The sequence below is a fragment of the Pogonomyrmex barbatus genome, unplaced genomic scaffold (genome assembly GCF_055798465.1).
Source record: "Pogonomyrmex barbatus isolate J1 unplaced genomic scaffold, ASM5579846v1 scaffold2, whole genome shotgun sequence".
Taxonomy (NCBI): domain Eukaryota; kingdom Metazoa; phylum Arthropoda; class Insecta; order Hymenoptera; family Formicidae; genus Pogonomyrmex; species Pogonomyrmex barbatus.
The window spans coordinates 2,614,199-2,629,923 of NW_028297116.1; the positions used below are offsets into that span (position 1 = coordinate 2,614,199).

Below are 15,725 nucleotides of genomic sequence, written 5' to 3' on the forward strand. Positions count from 1 at the left end.
TAATTTTAAAAAAATTTAAATTTTCCTTGAAACTGGACTTCTTCTCACCCTCCGCTTCGCGACGCGTGATATTACCGATCGAGCTCGAGTCTTTCATAATAATTTCGAAAAAAAAAAATCGAGTATCGCCGAGAACGTGGATCGTTCCGTGTTGTACCGCAATGTACTGATCGCGTACGGCGTACAGCGTACGGCGTACGGCTTACAGTTTACAGCGGTTTACAGCAGTTTACAGTTACAAGTCGCGTACTACGGGCTTTCATCGGCTTTCGGCAGTTCGGCTCTCGGTTCTCGGTGCTTTGCAGTTGCAGTTAGTACTTCGCAGATTGCAGTAGGTCGCGGAACTCGCCGAAGAGTCGAAGAGGAATCGAGGCCCGACCGCGCGACCGCGACCGCAACCGCGACCCGTCGCGGTGCCGCTTGGTGCTAGTCGGCGTCAGTCAATGTTGGCAGAATTACCACGCTCTACCGCGGTCGCGAGTGGCTCGTGATATGTCAGATTGTCGCGATTGTTGCGTTTACGATAACGCGTGATAGTGTGTGTGTGTGTGTGTGTGTGTGTGTGCGTGTGTGGTGAGGGAGAGAGAGAGAGAGAGAGAGAAAGAGAAAGAGATCCCTCGCCGTTTCGCTATTCGTGCTTCGCCAATCGATGCAGCGTGTCCGTATCGCGTTAGACTTGGAGGTCTTCCATCGAGATTTTCGCGGCACGTTTGTAATGTAGACGTTTCTCGCGAGGCACGCAAGGCGAGCTCCGGAAAACGAGTTTGGAAACCAACGTTTGTTCGGCCGTAAGTATCGTACGTGCCGCGCTGCTCCTGCTGCACGTTTCGACGAGCGACAAATCAGACCGCCCTGTCTTTCTCGCTCTCCTTTCCGTCGTTCGCCTACCCCCCCGACATTCGTTCTTACTCTTCCTTCCTTGCTCCTCGTAACGACACGTAGTACTCTGTCATATCGCGTGTTTCGCTCGCCTTTTCTCTCATTTTCTTATTCGCCCGATGTACGGCTGACGACAGCTGAGCCGGTGGCTCGGGATTTTCGCGTTTATCGAGGCGCGCAAATGTACGATATAACCGTGGTCAGATCAAGCCGTGAGATCAATTGTCGCGACAAACACGAGCATCGCCAGCGGTTGGTTGGTTGGTTGGTTGGTTGGCGATGTTGGTTATATCGTACGCTTGAGAAAATGCATTCCTGTCACACGGAGAATAATTTTTCTCTTTCCGTCCGCGTGATCTCTCGCTCGTCCTCGTATCTCGTACGTACAGTATTTTCACATTTCGAGATTGCCTCCGTCCTTTGCTTCTTCCATCCAGCCGATTACGCCCAATGATAAAATTACATTGATTTTCTGTCTTGCGAACGTCTTACAACGTCTTGGCTCGTGTGATACGTTCTATTCGTCGCGATTGAAGAATATCTTTTATCAAATTTCAGGTTGTTTTTGCTTTTTTTCGCCATTTAGCCAGATATCTTGTTACAGTAATTATTGTTCAGTAGCACTATGTGTGATTAGGATCCTAACAAAAAATCTATTTTTTTTGTCAATCAATTTATTTGGATAAACGTAGGTAGGTGTGTGTGGGTGTGCGCGCGCGCGGTGTGTGTGTGTGTGGCGCGCGCGCGCGGTGTGTGGTGTGTGTTGGGGGGGGAGGGGGTGCGCACACATGTATGCGTGCGCGACGAGTCAAGGTCGCGCCAAACGTGCCATTAATTTCATTTTCTCTCAGTGAAACACGTCATCCTTTTAAACGAATTTATTACGAATAGCGACTTTACAGGGAAGGACATTTTTACGTTGAGAATCGTGCTTTATTATACGTATACAACACTCGATGAGGAGGTAAAATGAAAGGATAATGAGGATATTACATACGTGGCAAAAAAGCGCAGTTTGACAGTATGTATACACCTCGCGTTCTAAATATAAAAAAAAAAAAACTGAAACGGAAAAACGTAGCCCCGAAACGAAGGGAATTGATTAATCAAATGGGAAAGGGAAAGAAGAAAAGTAAGAGGCCGGGGACGTTATCTCGAATCGAATCGAATCGAATTATCGCGAATGTCACGTAGCAGCTGTTGGTGCGCCTTGCGCGTTCGCGTTAACCCTTTGCCGACTTTATCGCGTGAAAGGCGCTTTCTATCCGCGACCCGCGGGCTCGACCCGTCGATCGATGTTTGCCGTAACATCGTAAGGACCTCACGGCATGTACGGCATGCACGGCAATGTAGTTTACCCGCAGAAAGGTTTAGCCCAAATCTAGAAAAAATATCGTTCCGTAAATAAATATTTTATTCGTAGATAAATATTTGTCACGCGCGCGCTATCAGCTCGCTATTTTTCGTGCCCTTGAATTTTAAAAACTTACAATCGCACGAAACGACTGACGACGCAGTAACTGCACAACCGCGTTTAAGATAATATAACTCCTCATTATAGAGAAGTTACTGTCGCGATATTCAAATGGTCGGAAAAGCATTACACATATGTACTTGCGTCTACGTGTTACATGACTTTAATTATACGCCCCGTATCGTCTAATATCGTTTCCCCCCCCTCCCCCCCCCCCACAGCTTTTTTCCCTCTTTTCTTTCTTCTTTCTCCTTAATCTTCAAATCACTTAAAAATAATGGATAAGATTTGATTGTAACGTTTGTTTTACGCATGAGAAAGATCGATAATGATTTACGACAAATTTATTTTACAAAAATAGAAGGAAAGATGAATAAAAGATACGTTGTGATGAAATGAAAAAAATGGACGCTGACCTTTAGTGGCGCGTAGCATAATTTATGTAGTTTGACAGAGATTTATATTCCTTTAAATAATATAGATTATATTCCTTTGAATACTAGATGTTGTTTTTTTCATTTTTCGATTCGAAATAATATATTCATATATAAATCTCTGTCAAATTATGCAATGCTACGCGTGCCACTAAAGATCAGCGTTCACTTTTTCGATCGAATTATGCTGATATTATTAGGTCAAATATTTTAAATTTGCGCGTTCATTTCCGAGATAGACTATCGTTTTGTCGGTTCATAACGGTATCTTTGAGCGATTACTTTTTGCGCGTAATCCTACAACTCGCCAACTTTCAGTGTCGCGTCCAATTGCCAATCGTCGTGCTAAATCATTTAATCAATATTCAGAATGAGCGTACAAGAGAAAGATTAATGAAAATGTTTTTTTTTTTTTTTAAATAGGAAAACCATTATGTTTTCGACGTGATGGCACGTCACGAATATCTGTGATCGGTTGTTTCTTTTTCGGAGAAGATAAAAGATAATGTGAAAGGTAATGTCCACACGTCTCGTATATCCAATATTAATTGTGAATTCGACAAACATAGCAAATATCTATCAAATGTTAAGATATGCCGCTCTTTCGAGCAGTTTTTCAGCAATTTCGAGCTGGCGGCTAACGACAAGCTCTCGCTTTAGTCGCTCGTAATTCCATAACCGTATTGCTTTTTCTTATCATTTTGCAGAGTAAAATCGAGAGGGGAAAATTAGTAGCGTCGATTCCAACGGATATTAGGAGTTGCTATTAGTTGTAATGTTAGATGTTAAAATTAAAGTGCACAAATGTCTCGTTAATCGACCAATTGGTCAACTTTCTGTTGAAACAAGTGTCAAGTATCGAGTGTCGAGTGTCGAGTATCGAGTGTCGTGTGTTGATGCAGGTATTCAAACAGACTTATTATTTTCGTATTTTCAAGATCACCCGTCTCAGAAAACAGAAAATATTGTCTCGATGACGAATGTAAATATTCGTTTCACGCACATATCTCTCTCTCTCTCTCTCTCTCTCTCTCTCTCTCTCTCTCATACCGTTTCTCTTCTGCCGTTCTCATTACAACAGGTATTTTTCTCGCTTGTCGATTGCGAATGTACCGAATGTACCAAACACGGTCGCTCGGTGTAAAACGTTAAAATTGCCGTTATAACGGCAATGCACAGGTACAGGTACGTATATAGGCGTACTACGTGGCTATATGCAAAGCCGGAGCAATGCCGGACACGACGTGGATTCGTCGTATTCGATATCGCACAACTATGCGGGGCGAGTTACGTATGCCTCGCGAGTTACGATCGCTATTACCACTTGTGTACCGCGAAACGCTGTCGCTTGTTACATTGCGCCATTGCGCAACTTTTACATTTAAACGTACGCCTATATTTTCGTATATCGCGAGGTTCCTACGGAAATACGGTTGTAGTAGTATGTCTGCATTTCGAATTTTATTTCAGTAGAGAATTTATTTCAGTAATTTATTCAGCCGATATCGAGTTGTGAAATTTATGACACACTCTTTGACTTGAAAGAAGAAGAAAAAAAAAACAACTTGATCGACTTGAAAATCTTTGAAATCGCGTATGCGCGATGAAAAAAAAAAAATTGCAAGCCAACAATTAAGTAGAATCGGAGTGAATTGATGTCAGAGAGAGTTAGATAGTCAGTTTTGAAAATCGAGATTGTCTAATTGATCGACCGACCGACTGACTTGACTTCTCCGATTGATTTCGAGCGAGAGCATGCGAGAGGTGTATCAAAAAAAAGTTCAAAAGTTTTCCCTTTCAATGGCTCTCCGCTTCCCCGGCATTTATACGATACGATTGAAATTTTGATTGCAGATTTCAAAAGTGTGATTTCAAGCAGAGCAGAGAAATTTCAAAATTCTTTCAATCATGCCGATGGAATTTTTAGAGCGGTTACCCATCCCGAATTTCCGGGTGTATACCGCCATAAGTTTCACCATACTATCCTGCTCTATATATTATGCCACTCAAATAATCAAGGATCCCGCTTGGAGAACGAATCATACGCACGTCGATGTGGGAGCCCACCCTGGAAACGACATAGATCTGACCGATTCGAGAAGCCTTGGCACACATTTCAAGGAACTTGTAGAATGTATGGTGGCGGAACCTATCTGTGTTTGGGTATGTTTATTTATTTATTTATTTATTTATTTATTTATTTAAAGTGAACTTAAGAATACACATATGATATTAGATAGTATCAAAGGCAAAGGTTTTCTCTAATGCTGATACGCTTCGTGTACATTTTACCTTTTCGATATCACATATTTGTCGAATTTCTCACGTTCTTTGAAAATCTTTTTCACGTTCACGTTTTCGAGTGACGTGCATATATTTATAGATTGTATTTACACGCGAGTAAACAGGAAGGTTTCGCGATTCTGTGCTTTTTCATATCGTAGCTATAAAGTGAGATTCATAAAAAAATTGTAGCTTTTTCTTGTAACTAATAGAGCGATGATTCAAGTATCATTATACTTGTTAATTAATTAAGGCAAGAAAAAAATAACGTCGATGAATAACGAGTGAGAAAAAGATTATGTAAATCTAATAATAATACTGTTGCATAATATAGATGCAAATTTTTCATTAAATGGAATAAATGGTCTCATTCACGCGACATTTGTAAATCTAAATTTAAAGCGGAAAATTAATAAGATATTTAAAGTGGATAATTAATAAACTTTAAGTATAGAAGATTATGTAGTATCTGCCAGTTGAACCGCATTACTTTCTTCCCGTATGGCATTATGTGTTTTGTTACGTGTGCGCGACGACTATGCGATTATCGCGTGATTACGTCTAGATATTGTTCCTTTCGAATGAATACGTATCCCGAGTTTATTTTTGCGTTGCGCTATCATTCACCTTAAGAAACTCATATTCTATGTCTCCATCCGTGTTACATAAGTACGTTAATTTGCATTTGCATCACATAGTATAATATGTGTAAAAAAGATTTTCTCCCTCTCCCTCTCATTCTTTGTAAAACTTATCAGAAATTATATCATTTTCATGATGTGTACACACACACACACACACACACACACACACACACACACACACACACACACACACACACACACACACACAAAATTTTATATGAAAATGTTTCTACAAAATGATAAAGTTTTAGGGAGTAATCGATTATACGCAATCTTTTATTGTGTGTGTGTGTGTGTGTGTGTGTGTGTGTGTGTGTGTGTGTGTGTGTGTGTGTGTGTGTGTGTATCAATCTTTTATTGTTAAAATGTTTTAATCTTAAAAATTTACTTTTTGTTCCATCGACAAACAAGATTAATAAAGAAAAATGTTTAAAATTATTATTTTATGACGGTGATATAATATTATAAGATGTAAAAGTTGGTTTGTGCCGTACGTAATCTTATACGAAAGGTTTTACGATTTGTCGATCTAGTCTCCATCATAATTTTCCAGTAATTTGTATCTCGGATAGTTGTATCCGCGTGCTTCAAAATAGTTGGCGAGATATTGAAACAGAGAATGTTTGAGCTTAAAATTAGATGGCCTTTCTATCATTTGGCAACGATAAAGCAATACTTATTTCAACTATCTGTTTAGGATGAGCGTATCAAAAAAATATCTACTTTGTTTCGCTTTTGTTGCAAGATGTAAGAAATAAAAGTAGGATTAATTCAAAATGCGTATCTTATTTCTTCTGAGCGTAAGCATTTAGTCGGATTATCGATATTAAAAAGGAAAGAATGAAGGAAACAAATGATTACGCTGTTTTGAACTTTTTGATTTCTTTCTAATAGATATCGAAGATAATCTAATAGAAATCGAAGATATATTCGATATATCGCTATATTTATATTTTTTTTATAATTATAGACTTTAATCAACATGGCCTATTGCATGTTGATTCTTCTTGGCAAAACTATCCAGAAACTTGTATTTGGTGAATTACGTGCTTCAGAGAGCCAACATTTGAAAGACAAGTTCTGGAATTTCATTTTTTACAAATTTATCTTCGTTTTTGGAGTTTTGAATGTACAGTACATGGATGAAGTTGTACTCTGGTGGGCATGGTTTATGGCGCTCGGCTTTCTGAGTCTTCTTAGCCAACTTTGTAAAGATCGATTCGAATATGTGAGTATGAAAAGCACAATATGATATTAATTGTCAAAATAATTTTTTAGTCAGTCATGAATATAGCAGAAATATCTTTTTATTTTGAATGCTCTGTAGAATGTCTGTTGTATGTTTGCTGTATGTCAATTTAATAAAATATTTATTTGAAAAACATTCTTGTTAGACCTGTGCAAAACTTGAAACATTGTCAAAATGTTATAATAATACGTAAGAAATATCATGTCTAATTCGTGTCATCTCTAATTCCAGCTGTCCTTTTCACCTACCACGCCAGGATGGAGTCACGCGCGACTTCTTGGATTATTGGCGGCAATTCTTGTGCTATCTTCCTTTATGCTTCTATTCTGCATTGCTGCAGCTTTCTTCTTTATATCTTTCAACACTTTTGCTTTTATGGCAGCTGAGGTAAGCTATAATCAATTACTTTTTCTGATATACAATTTTATGATTGTTATCTACCAGAATCATTCACAATTTTTAACATTACACACACACACACACACACACACACACACACACGCGCGCGCGCGCGCGCGCGCGCGCAGAAACGCTCGAGTAAAAATTCTTTATTAAATCAAACTTAAAAGTAATTAAAAAAGTACAATATTCTCTAATTATAAAACGTTACTTCTTATCACCATTTTATGTAAAGAATCACTTGAATTAAGAAGAATCAGGAAAAACGCAAAATCTATTGTAAACTTAAAATATTATAGGTCCAAAATATAATTGACAATACTTCATACATGTTGACATTGATATATTGATCTTATTTGTACAATTCTTTCGTTTAATTCACAGTGTATTTTACTCGGAGTTCGTACGATTCATGTAATGCTACGTTACGTGATTCATCTGTATGATACTCGTGGTGCCGGTACCTCGGCGCAACGTTCTTGGGACAAACGTGGTCCCTTGACTTACTACACAGATTTGATTTCGGAATTGATTGTGCTGGCAGTTGACTTCTTTCATCATGTTCACATGCTTCTATGGAGCAATATCTTTTTGAGTATGGCATCGCTAGTGATTTGTATGCAATTGAGATATCTGTTTTATGAGATACAACGGAGAATCACAAAACATAGAAACTATTTGGCTGTATTAAATCATATGGAGCAAAAGTACGTGATATCTTATAATGTTTATGTACAATTATGTTATCATTTTGATTTTTTTTATAAACTTCATAACACACATAACTTTATAAAATACATAGAATATGTTTTATATATATATCTTTGCATTTTATTTATTTTATCATATTGAAAATCATTACTGAAACTTTAATGAAAATTTTAAATATTATTGAAAAGCATTAATTATGATCTTTTTTATATTTTTATTTTCAACGTAAATAACAATGGAGATGTAATATTGTAAGCCTACATTTTACTCCATGTTAATAAATATGTAGCAATTCATAAGATCTTTTGTAATCACATTAAATTATGTATTATCAATGATTATTTAAAAATAAGTAATAAATAACTATACCATTTATAGTTATCCAATGGCTTCACAAGATGAACTAGCCGAGAATTCTGATAACTGCGCAATATGTTGGGAAAAGATGGAAAGTGCTCGCAAGTTACCCTGTACGCATTTATTTCACAACTCGTGCTTACAATCATGGTTAGAACAAGACACATCATGTCCCACTTGTCGATTGGGTTTGAGTATGCAAGCGAATCATAGAGAGATCGCTCCAGAGATGCCACTCGAGCCACAGACCCCAACAAGAAGAAATGGTAATCATTTCTTCCTCTTTCTCGATGCTTCGAGATACGTGTCTTGGTTGCCTAGTTTCTCCGTCGAGGTCTCGCACAATAGATTACGTGGTAACATATCTACGTTGGCGCACACTAATTCTCTGATGGATGCTATGGCAAGACAGGTAACGGTATCACGTTATACATAAAGAGAATAAGGCCAACTTTAAGATGTCTTTTACAAAAAAAAAAAAATTGTATCATAATAAAACATCTTTATTAGGTACAACAACTTTTTCCTCATTATCCTCGCAATATAATCCTAGAAGACCTTAGAATGACTCGGTCGGTTGAATGGACAATTGAGAATATACTCGATGGGATATTAACTATACCACATCATTTAATCGAAGAACCGGAAGGAGAATCCGTCCCACAAATGCAAACGATGAATGTTACCATGCCCAGCTCTTCGATCCAAAATTCATTGGATCCTAGATTCGATATTCCATTTGCCGACAGGTAAGAAAAATGAAAAGAGAGAAACAAAGAAGAGGAGTGTGAGAGAGATGACGCGCTATCTGTATTCTCTTTTCTCTTAGCTCTTTTCTTTTTTCTTCTCTCTTGTTATTTCTTCGCCTGAATTCATAATATGTAATGATAAGTATATTATTACTTTTATAGTGGAGAAGAACCTTCGAGTCTTGGTGGTCGTTTTTCAAAATCGTCCACTGAGAGAGAACTTATACTTCAACGACGAAAAGAGCATATGCGATTAACAGCGCGCAGAAGGTATTTGGAAAAACATCGAAAATCCGAGATTGATTCGACAAATTCGCAGAAAACGAATACTGAAAATACTACGTCGTAGATATAAGCAGAGATACCTGTTGATACGATTTCGACTTTAGATTGCGCAAACCTCATAGTTGACATTAAATTGACGGGCTATATCTTCTTTTTTGGATACGAGACGGAACGTACATGTATACTCTTTGCTGATGACTGATTATGAAAATACAGCAAGAGCATATTGAAGATCTCCTTGTGTATTTAAAAGTTAGTGCTCTTAACGTTCTCAGAACGGCAACTTGAAGTCACAGCCAAGAGATTAGGCGCGACTTTTATGAATATCGAAAGGTTGTGAATGGTATATACACGAACGATTAGTATTGAACTAATTACTCAATACCATCAAATTGTGATGAAAGCTATAATAAAACGACTAAACTGTAACAGAGGAAGGTATTGAGATTTTTATGTGACTTATTTAAATATAGACTGGTGGTAAAACATTAAATGTCTACAGCAATGTTTAATACATGCTTTTCGAAAAAAAGTTGTTGGTGAATAATCTTATCGGATTTTTAACAAGTCCAGTCCAGTTTCTAATAGATTAAAATCCTTGCTTTAAAATTTTTTATCTTACATAATTTGTGCAACAATCTTTATAAAAATTTATAAATGGATTAAAAAACGGATAGAAAGAGAAAGAAAGAAAAAGAATTCTGGTAAAATAGTTACAGTAAATGTTAATTTAATGTTGTATGTGTTTAGTGCCATAAATGAATTGAAATGACATGTGCCAATTTTAATGAGTATAGATTCAGTTGCGCTCGTTAGAGTTCTAGTAGCTGTTTCTAAAAAAAAAAACAAAAAATGTATGAACATATAAAAAAATTGGACATGTATGCATAAAAATATATCTACTGACTAATAAAACGCAGGCAATGATTAATGATTTATCGATAAAAAGAATATAAGACACAAGATTCTTAATTCAGAAGTACAACTAGCTATACTATGTTGTGCCTGTAACCAAGTTGGAGTTTAAGAAATGTACATGCTTATGAATTTATTAAGAAAAGAAGAAATTCTCTAATTTCAGGCAATGCAGATATGTTTATGTTTCGGAAAGCGTCCTATATTTGTCCTATATTTAAGATTTATATTTCGAATTGATCTTACAAATTAAACGAATTTGTCTTGCACAAATGCGAAAAAAATAGAGTAACGAGTTGTAAATCTTGTATATAATTTTTAGTTTCATATGTAATAAATAGGGGCCGGAAGTTTGCTAGGTTCGACGAATCTTCTTGCAGCGTTGAACAATATTGAATATATATATATATATATATATATATATATATATATATAAAATTGTGTACACACATACACACACGTTTATATATATATATATATATGTATGTTGAAAACAATTTCATCAGAATTTAGATTTATTATATTATCGATAATAACAAGCTGGACGTTTATTTACAAATAAAATGCGACAACTAGCAAAAAGTTTTTTGCTAGGTGTACTACTACAGATTGAAATTATTAAAAATTATACATCGTATGTTTAATCCTTATTTTTAACAATGTACAAGATATTGTTTGATTACTTTTCGTTTGTATCTAATATCAATTGCAAAAAATATGTAATTATTCTATATCGCTTTGCTTAAAACACAAATAAAATCTATCGTCCATATACTTCGTACTTGCATCGTGACGAGTTTTGATGCAAAAACTCATGAACTTCCGAGCCTTTAATAATAAGTAAGTTTTATCATGCTTGAATATATATCGTATTTTTCTAATTATTAACATTTAAAAATTTTCAAAGACTTTTATATTTTATGGTTTATTATTTATTTTCATAACAATGCAATCTGCATTGTTTAAACTTGTATAAATTTAATAATCATATTCTCTGCTTTTCAGTTTTTTCTAGCTTGATCACGTGAATTTGACATATTTATCTGTATATTCATACGTAAATACATATAGTACACATTTACAAGTGTCGTATATATCTGTAGGATGTAAATATATATAGGATGTGCCACACTTACGATTAATGTAATAACAGATTTTTTTACTAAATTTAGAATCGAGTTTTTTCTTTCAAAATATAAAGCCGAAATGTACTTTAAATAAATATATTTTAAATAAAGATTGTACAAAGAATTTATATTGTGCAATTAGTTTCGCATCTGAGTCTCATTAGCCTTGTTTTTGAATTTCTGTTTCTTTTTTTTTCAATTTTTCAGCATTGTAATTTTTGTATCATAAGTGGTAAATTTAAATTCTAAGAGTGAAGGAAAATGGAGAGAATTAAACTATTAGAAACTTATTAGGGAATATAAATATATATAAGATGTAAACATGTACTTGTCATTAGAATTAAGTTAATATTGTGGAACATCCTGTATATTGGGATACATTTTTTTGTAAAAGTACACACAAACACACACACACACACACACACACACACACACATATTGTGAAAACGCTGCATCTAAAAGATGAAAAAAATTTATTTTACTAAAGATGTCGATATACATCATTATATTAAAAAATTTTATAGGTAGCTTTATTTACATCGAATTATATATACATATATTTTATGGATCTCTAAGTTGCGTCAAGTAGGTAATGAATGAAATATATAATACAATTTTTATTTGAGACAACTTTCTGCGCGTGACGTACACAAAATTTATTTCTATTATAGGTTTCGTTAATAATATATATATATATAATAGTATGTTGAGAATAACTTTTAGAACATTTAAGTTATTTTGTTTCATAGGTATATCTAAAATAAATTTATTAAGATAATATACAAGAAATATAAATTATTATTCTTGTTAATTGCCTCTAAATGTGTAAATAAAACATGTATGAAAATACATACATATATGAATTCATAAATAAAAGAGCTTTATTAAGTATTATAAATTATATTGCTTTGGGGAAACATAATATTCGACTAGTTTGACAAGTTAAGAATAATCTAATAATGCTTTTCCGAATCTTTGGAAGCTATAACTTTGTAAGGTAGTATCTTTTAAAGTTCTCTCTTAGTATATTTGTAAATATCAGTATCCTATATCTCCATATCTCTTCTATCACATTTTAGTGATGTAATAATACTTATTCCAATCTTAACATTGTACAACTAGTGAGACAAATAAAATGCATTATAGATTGTTGTAATTATATATCTTATTTATTTTACATGAATGTAAAGTTTCTATTACACAGCACTGATAGTCATATTTATTAGTATACTACTTTTTCACTACATTAGATAACGTAGTAAATTAACATATATTACACTTGTGTGGATAGTCTTATATCAATATAAATATTTCCCAATAACTTTATGTGGCTTAAGAATACGAGATCACACGAGGGTGTTGTATTTTAACACAAGAAAGAAAGGAGAAATAAAGAGCAACAAGATTATGATTATCCTTTCATTAATTTTATTAAACAATTATGAGATATTCAAGTGAAAATTAGATTAACAATAGAAAAACATGATATATTTTAGATACAATTTATTCTTTAAAATAACGCTGATGATCTATCATAAAAATATATCACACAGCTATGTATCTCATCCAATGAAATTCATGATAACAATATGTAAAATGATTTGTGCAAAAATAAAGTCTGCAAATCCTCTTTCCGGGCTTATACCGTGAAACTGACTTCTATTTTGTGGATTAACTTGCAATCGAAGACAAACTGAAAAAATGTAAACAATCAGAAAGCCATACCTTTGAAACAGAGTGAAGAGAGACAACTTAACGATTACTTTATACATGAGATTTTTACAAAATATATAATCTATCGCATCGACATTTGGAGATTCACATCAATTATGTAACAAAGGGATAGAAAATAAATCCTTGTTCACATCTGTAACTGACATTGACATATGCGATATTGAAGAAACGATTAGCGATTAACGTCGTCGTGAAGAATGGAGGAAGAGAAAACTCAACCAAACAATATAGATAACGACTGAACGCATTTATTAATAATTACCTCCTAGAATGAAGCAGGATACACAGGATATGAAACCACTGAGAAAACTATTGAAGGGAAAAGTGCCGACGAGACAACAATATATAAATTGGATGACACCCGTAAGAAACACGTACAACAAGTACGCATCGATGATTTTGAGTTTTTTGGGCGTATTCTTCGTATATTCCAACCAGAATTTATGTAATACTGTCAATGCTGTCATGTTTATTGATTTTTATGTAAAATCTATGACAAGGCGAGATGAGAAGATTTTTCAAGACTTGTCGATACACGCGTGATAAGTGGCAAGTGCCGGTGACACGTATACTAACCTTAACGCATCAACCCGACGACCGATCCGTGAACTTGCGATATATGTGAACGGCAAACGGCAAGCGACAGCGACACGGTCACAGTCATGACGTAAGGAGACAAGGTAGACTGTGCTCAAGTCAGGTGACAAGGTGTGCTCGTCAGATAGACCCAATTTGGATTCGCATATATGGCGTTGGAACAAATCGCCTTCCATATTGGAAAATAATAGTAAAATAAACAAATTTGTGACTACGTTACAAATTTGTGACATATAATTTGATAATAAACAATTTAATAATTATTAATGATAAAAATCACAAGTCGTAGTTCTCAATTAAATAAATTTATTAATTGTCCTTTCTTTATTTATACTACAGTTTGATTATCGCAAGAAAAACGCTGATTGGTTGACATATTAATATGATCGGCTACTTGTTCCACCGTCCTCATTGGTCCATTCTCGTTTTCATGCGCAAGAGCACACCTTGTTTGCTTAAGGTGCCTTTTCATGCTGACGCTCGAAAATGATCATTCAGATTTCACTATTTTGTATTAATTTTGATCACGTGATCTAGTTTGACGCTAAAAATGAGCGTTAGCATGAAAATTTATAGAGATACTACCGATAGATGAATGTAGCGACATGAGCATGCTCCGTGGCCATATGTATGTGAAAAGTACGCGAATTTGAAAGAAGTGCGCGTATATAGATATACTTAACATACATACGTGATACATTACTTGAATTTCAGTGATAAATGAATATATCTATTAAATCTTTGTTTTATTAAGAGGGTCTGTCCTGAACAGTGCGAGTATTGGTCGTAACTCACAAATGAATAACAAGAGAAACAAGAAAAGTCTTTCTCGTCAAAGCACATACTATGATGCATCTGCTTTTGTGATATATCCTAACTTGCGTAGAGATCTCACTAATCTTCTCAGTACCCATTACTTTTAATATAATATAGACTTATCCATTTAGTAAGAAGATTTAATAAACATATTTATTTATCATCGAAGATTTAATAAACATATTTATTTATCATTGAAACCTAAGTGATACATTATAAAAGTGATACATATACGTTTCAAATATTCGCACACTTTTTGCATGCGCATGTTGTTATCTTTCGTCGGTATGACAGATTTCCAAATATTTGAATAGTCGACAAATTTAACGATTATATTTTGGTTCGCGGGACAGAGCGACACTTTTTTCTGTCAAATTCTTTCGTTTCGTGCAAAAATAACACGTCGAATAAGCCTAATTTTATTGAAATTAATAGTGAGGAGGATAAACTTAATATTTATCAATTTCATGTAACAAGCTGATGTTATTTGTCGTCATTTTGACGACATTAGACGAGGTGATGAAAAATGACATCCAGATAACAACAAATAACGTCAGCTATTTGGAATATGTTATTTGGAAATAGCTCTTTGTCGCTTTCTCTATCAATTGTTAACTTCATGTTGGAGAGCGAATATTGGCTTTACATGTGCGTGTGCGCGTGCGCGTGTGTGTATTGTTTCTTTATTATCAAAATTATTTAATTAAATGAAATTAATTTATGATACAAATTAATTTATTGATTTGATTTTTGTCCTAAAATAGCCATTGGCTGTCAATAAATTAATTTTTAATTTATTTTTATTTTTAAAATGCAATAATTGCTCCACTATTTAAGTTAATGGTATTTATCGGAGTTTTATAATATCAAGATTTTAAATATGCATCGTATTATAAATAAATATGTGCAATTAAAGTTATAGTAAAATATAAGTAAAGTATTTATATATTTATAATATAATATATTTATAAGTATATTTATAAGTATATTTATAAGTATATCCCAATTAAATCTCTATAATTGTGATAATTTTTAATATATCAAATGTGTACATAGCATAGTAGGATCAAAT

At 34.3% G+C, this 15,725-nt stretch overlaps 2 protein-coding genes across 6 annotated transcripts; one reads left to right on the top strand and one right to left on the bottom strand.

The window, feature by feature from the left end:
* The first annotated feature begins 127 nt into the window (after positions 1–127).
* Positions 128–11,151, top strand: LOC105430331 (E3 ubiquitin-protein ligase AMFR). Of its 5 annotated transcripts, XM_011643845.3 has the most exons (9): positions 129–788; positions 3,211–3,301; positions 4,642–4,950; positions 6,685–6,942; positions 7,195–7,350; positions 7,747–8,069; positions 8,452–8,842; positions 8,941–9,179; positions 9,342–11,151. In XM_011643845.3, the coding sequence occupies exons 3-9, from the start codon at positions 4,696–4,698 to the stop codon at positions 9,526–9,528; spliced, it is 1,809 nt and encodes a 602-aa protein (XP_011642147.1). In that variant the 5' UTR covers positions 129–788; positions 3,211–3,301; positions 4,642–4,695; the 3' UTR covers positions 9,529–11,151. The 5 variants fall into 5 exon arrangements, with proteins under 5 accessions (XP_088931924.1, XP_011642147.1, XP_011642146.1 ...); XM_011643844.3 differs by lacking the exon at positions 3,211–3,301 and having other exon boundaries at positions 130–788; XM_089075797.1 differs by lacking the exons at positions 129–788; positions 3,211–3,301 and adding an exon at positions 3,671–3,689.
* Positions 11,152–12,917: 1,766 nt separating this feature from the next.
* On the bottom strand, positions 12,918–13,852 carry Dad1 (dolichyl-diphosphooligosaccharide--protein glycosyltransferase subunit). Its single transcript, XM_011643843.3, has 2 exons — positions 13,503–13,852; positions 12,918–13,199 (listed from the first exon to the last, which is right to left on the bottom strand). Exons 1-2 carry the CDS (start codon positions 13,705–13,707, stop codon positions 13,069–13,071), a joined length of 336 nt encoding a protein of 111 aa, XP_011642145.1. The 5' UTR covers positions 13,708–13,852; the 3' UTR covers positions 12,918–13,068.
* Between the last annotated feature and the right edge of the window lie 1,873 nt (positions 13,853–15,725).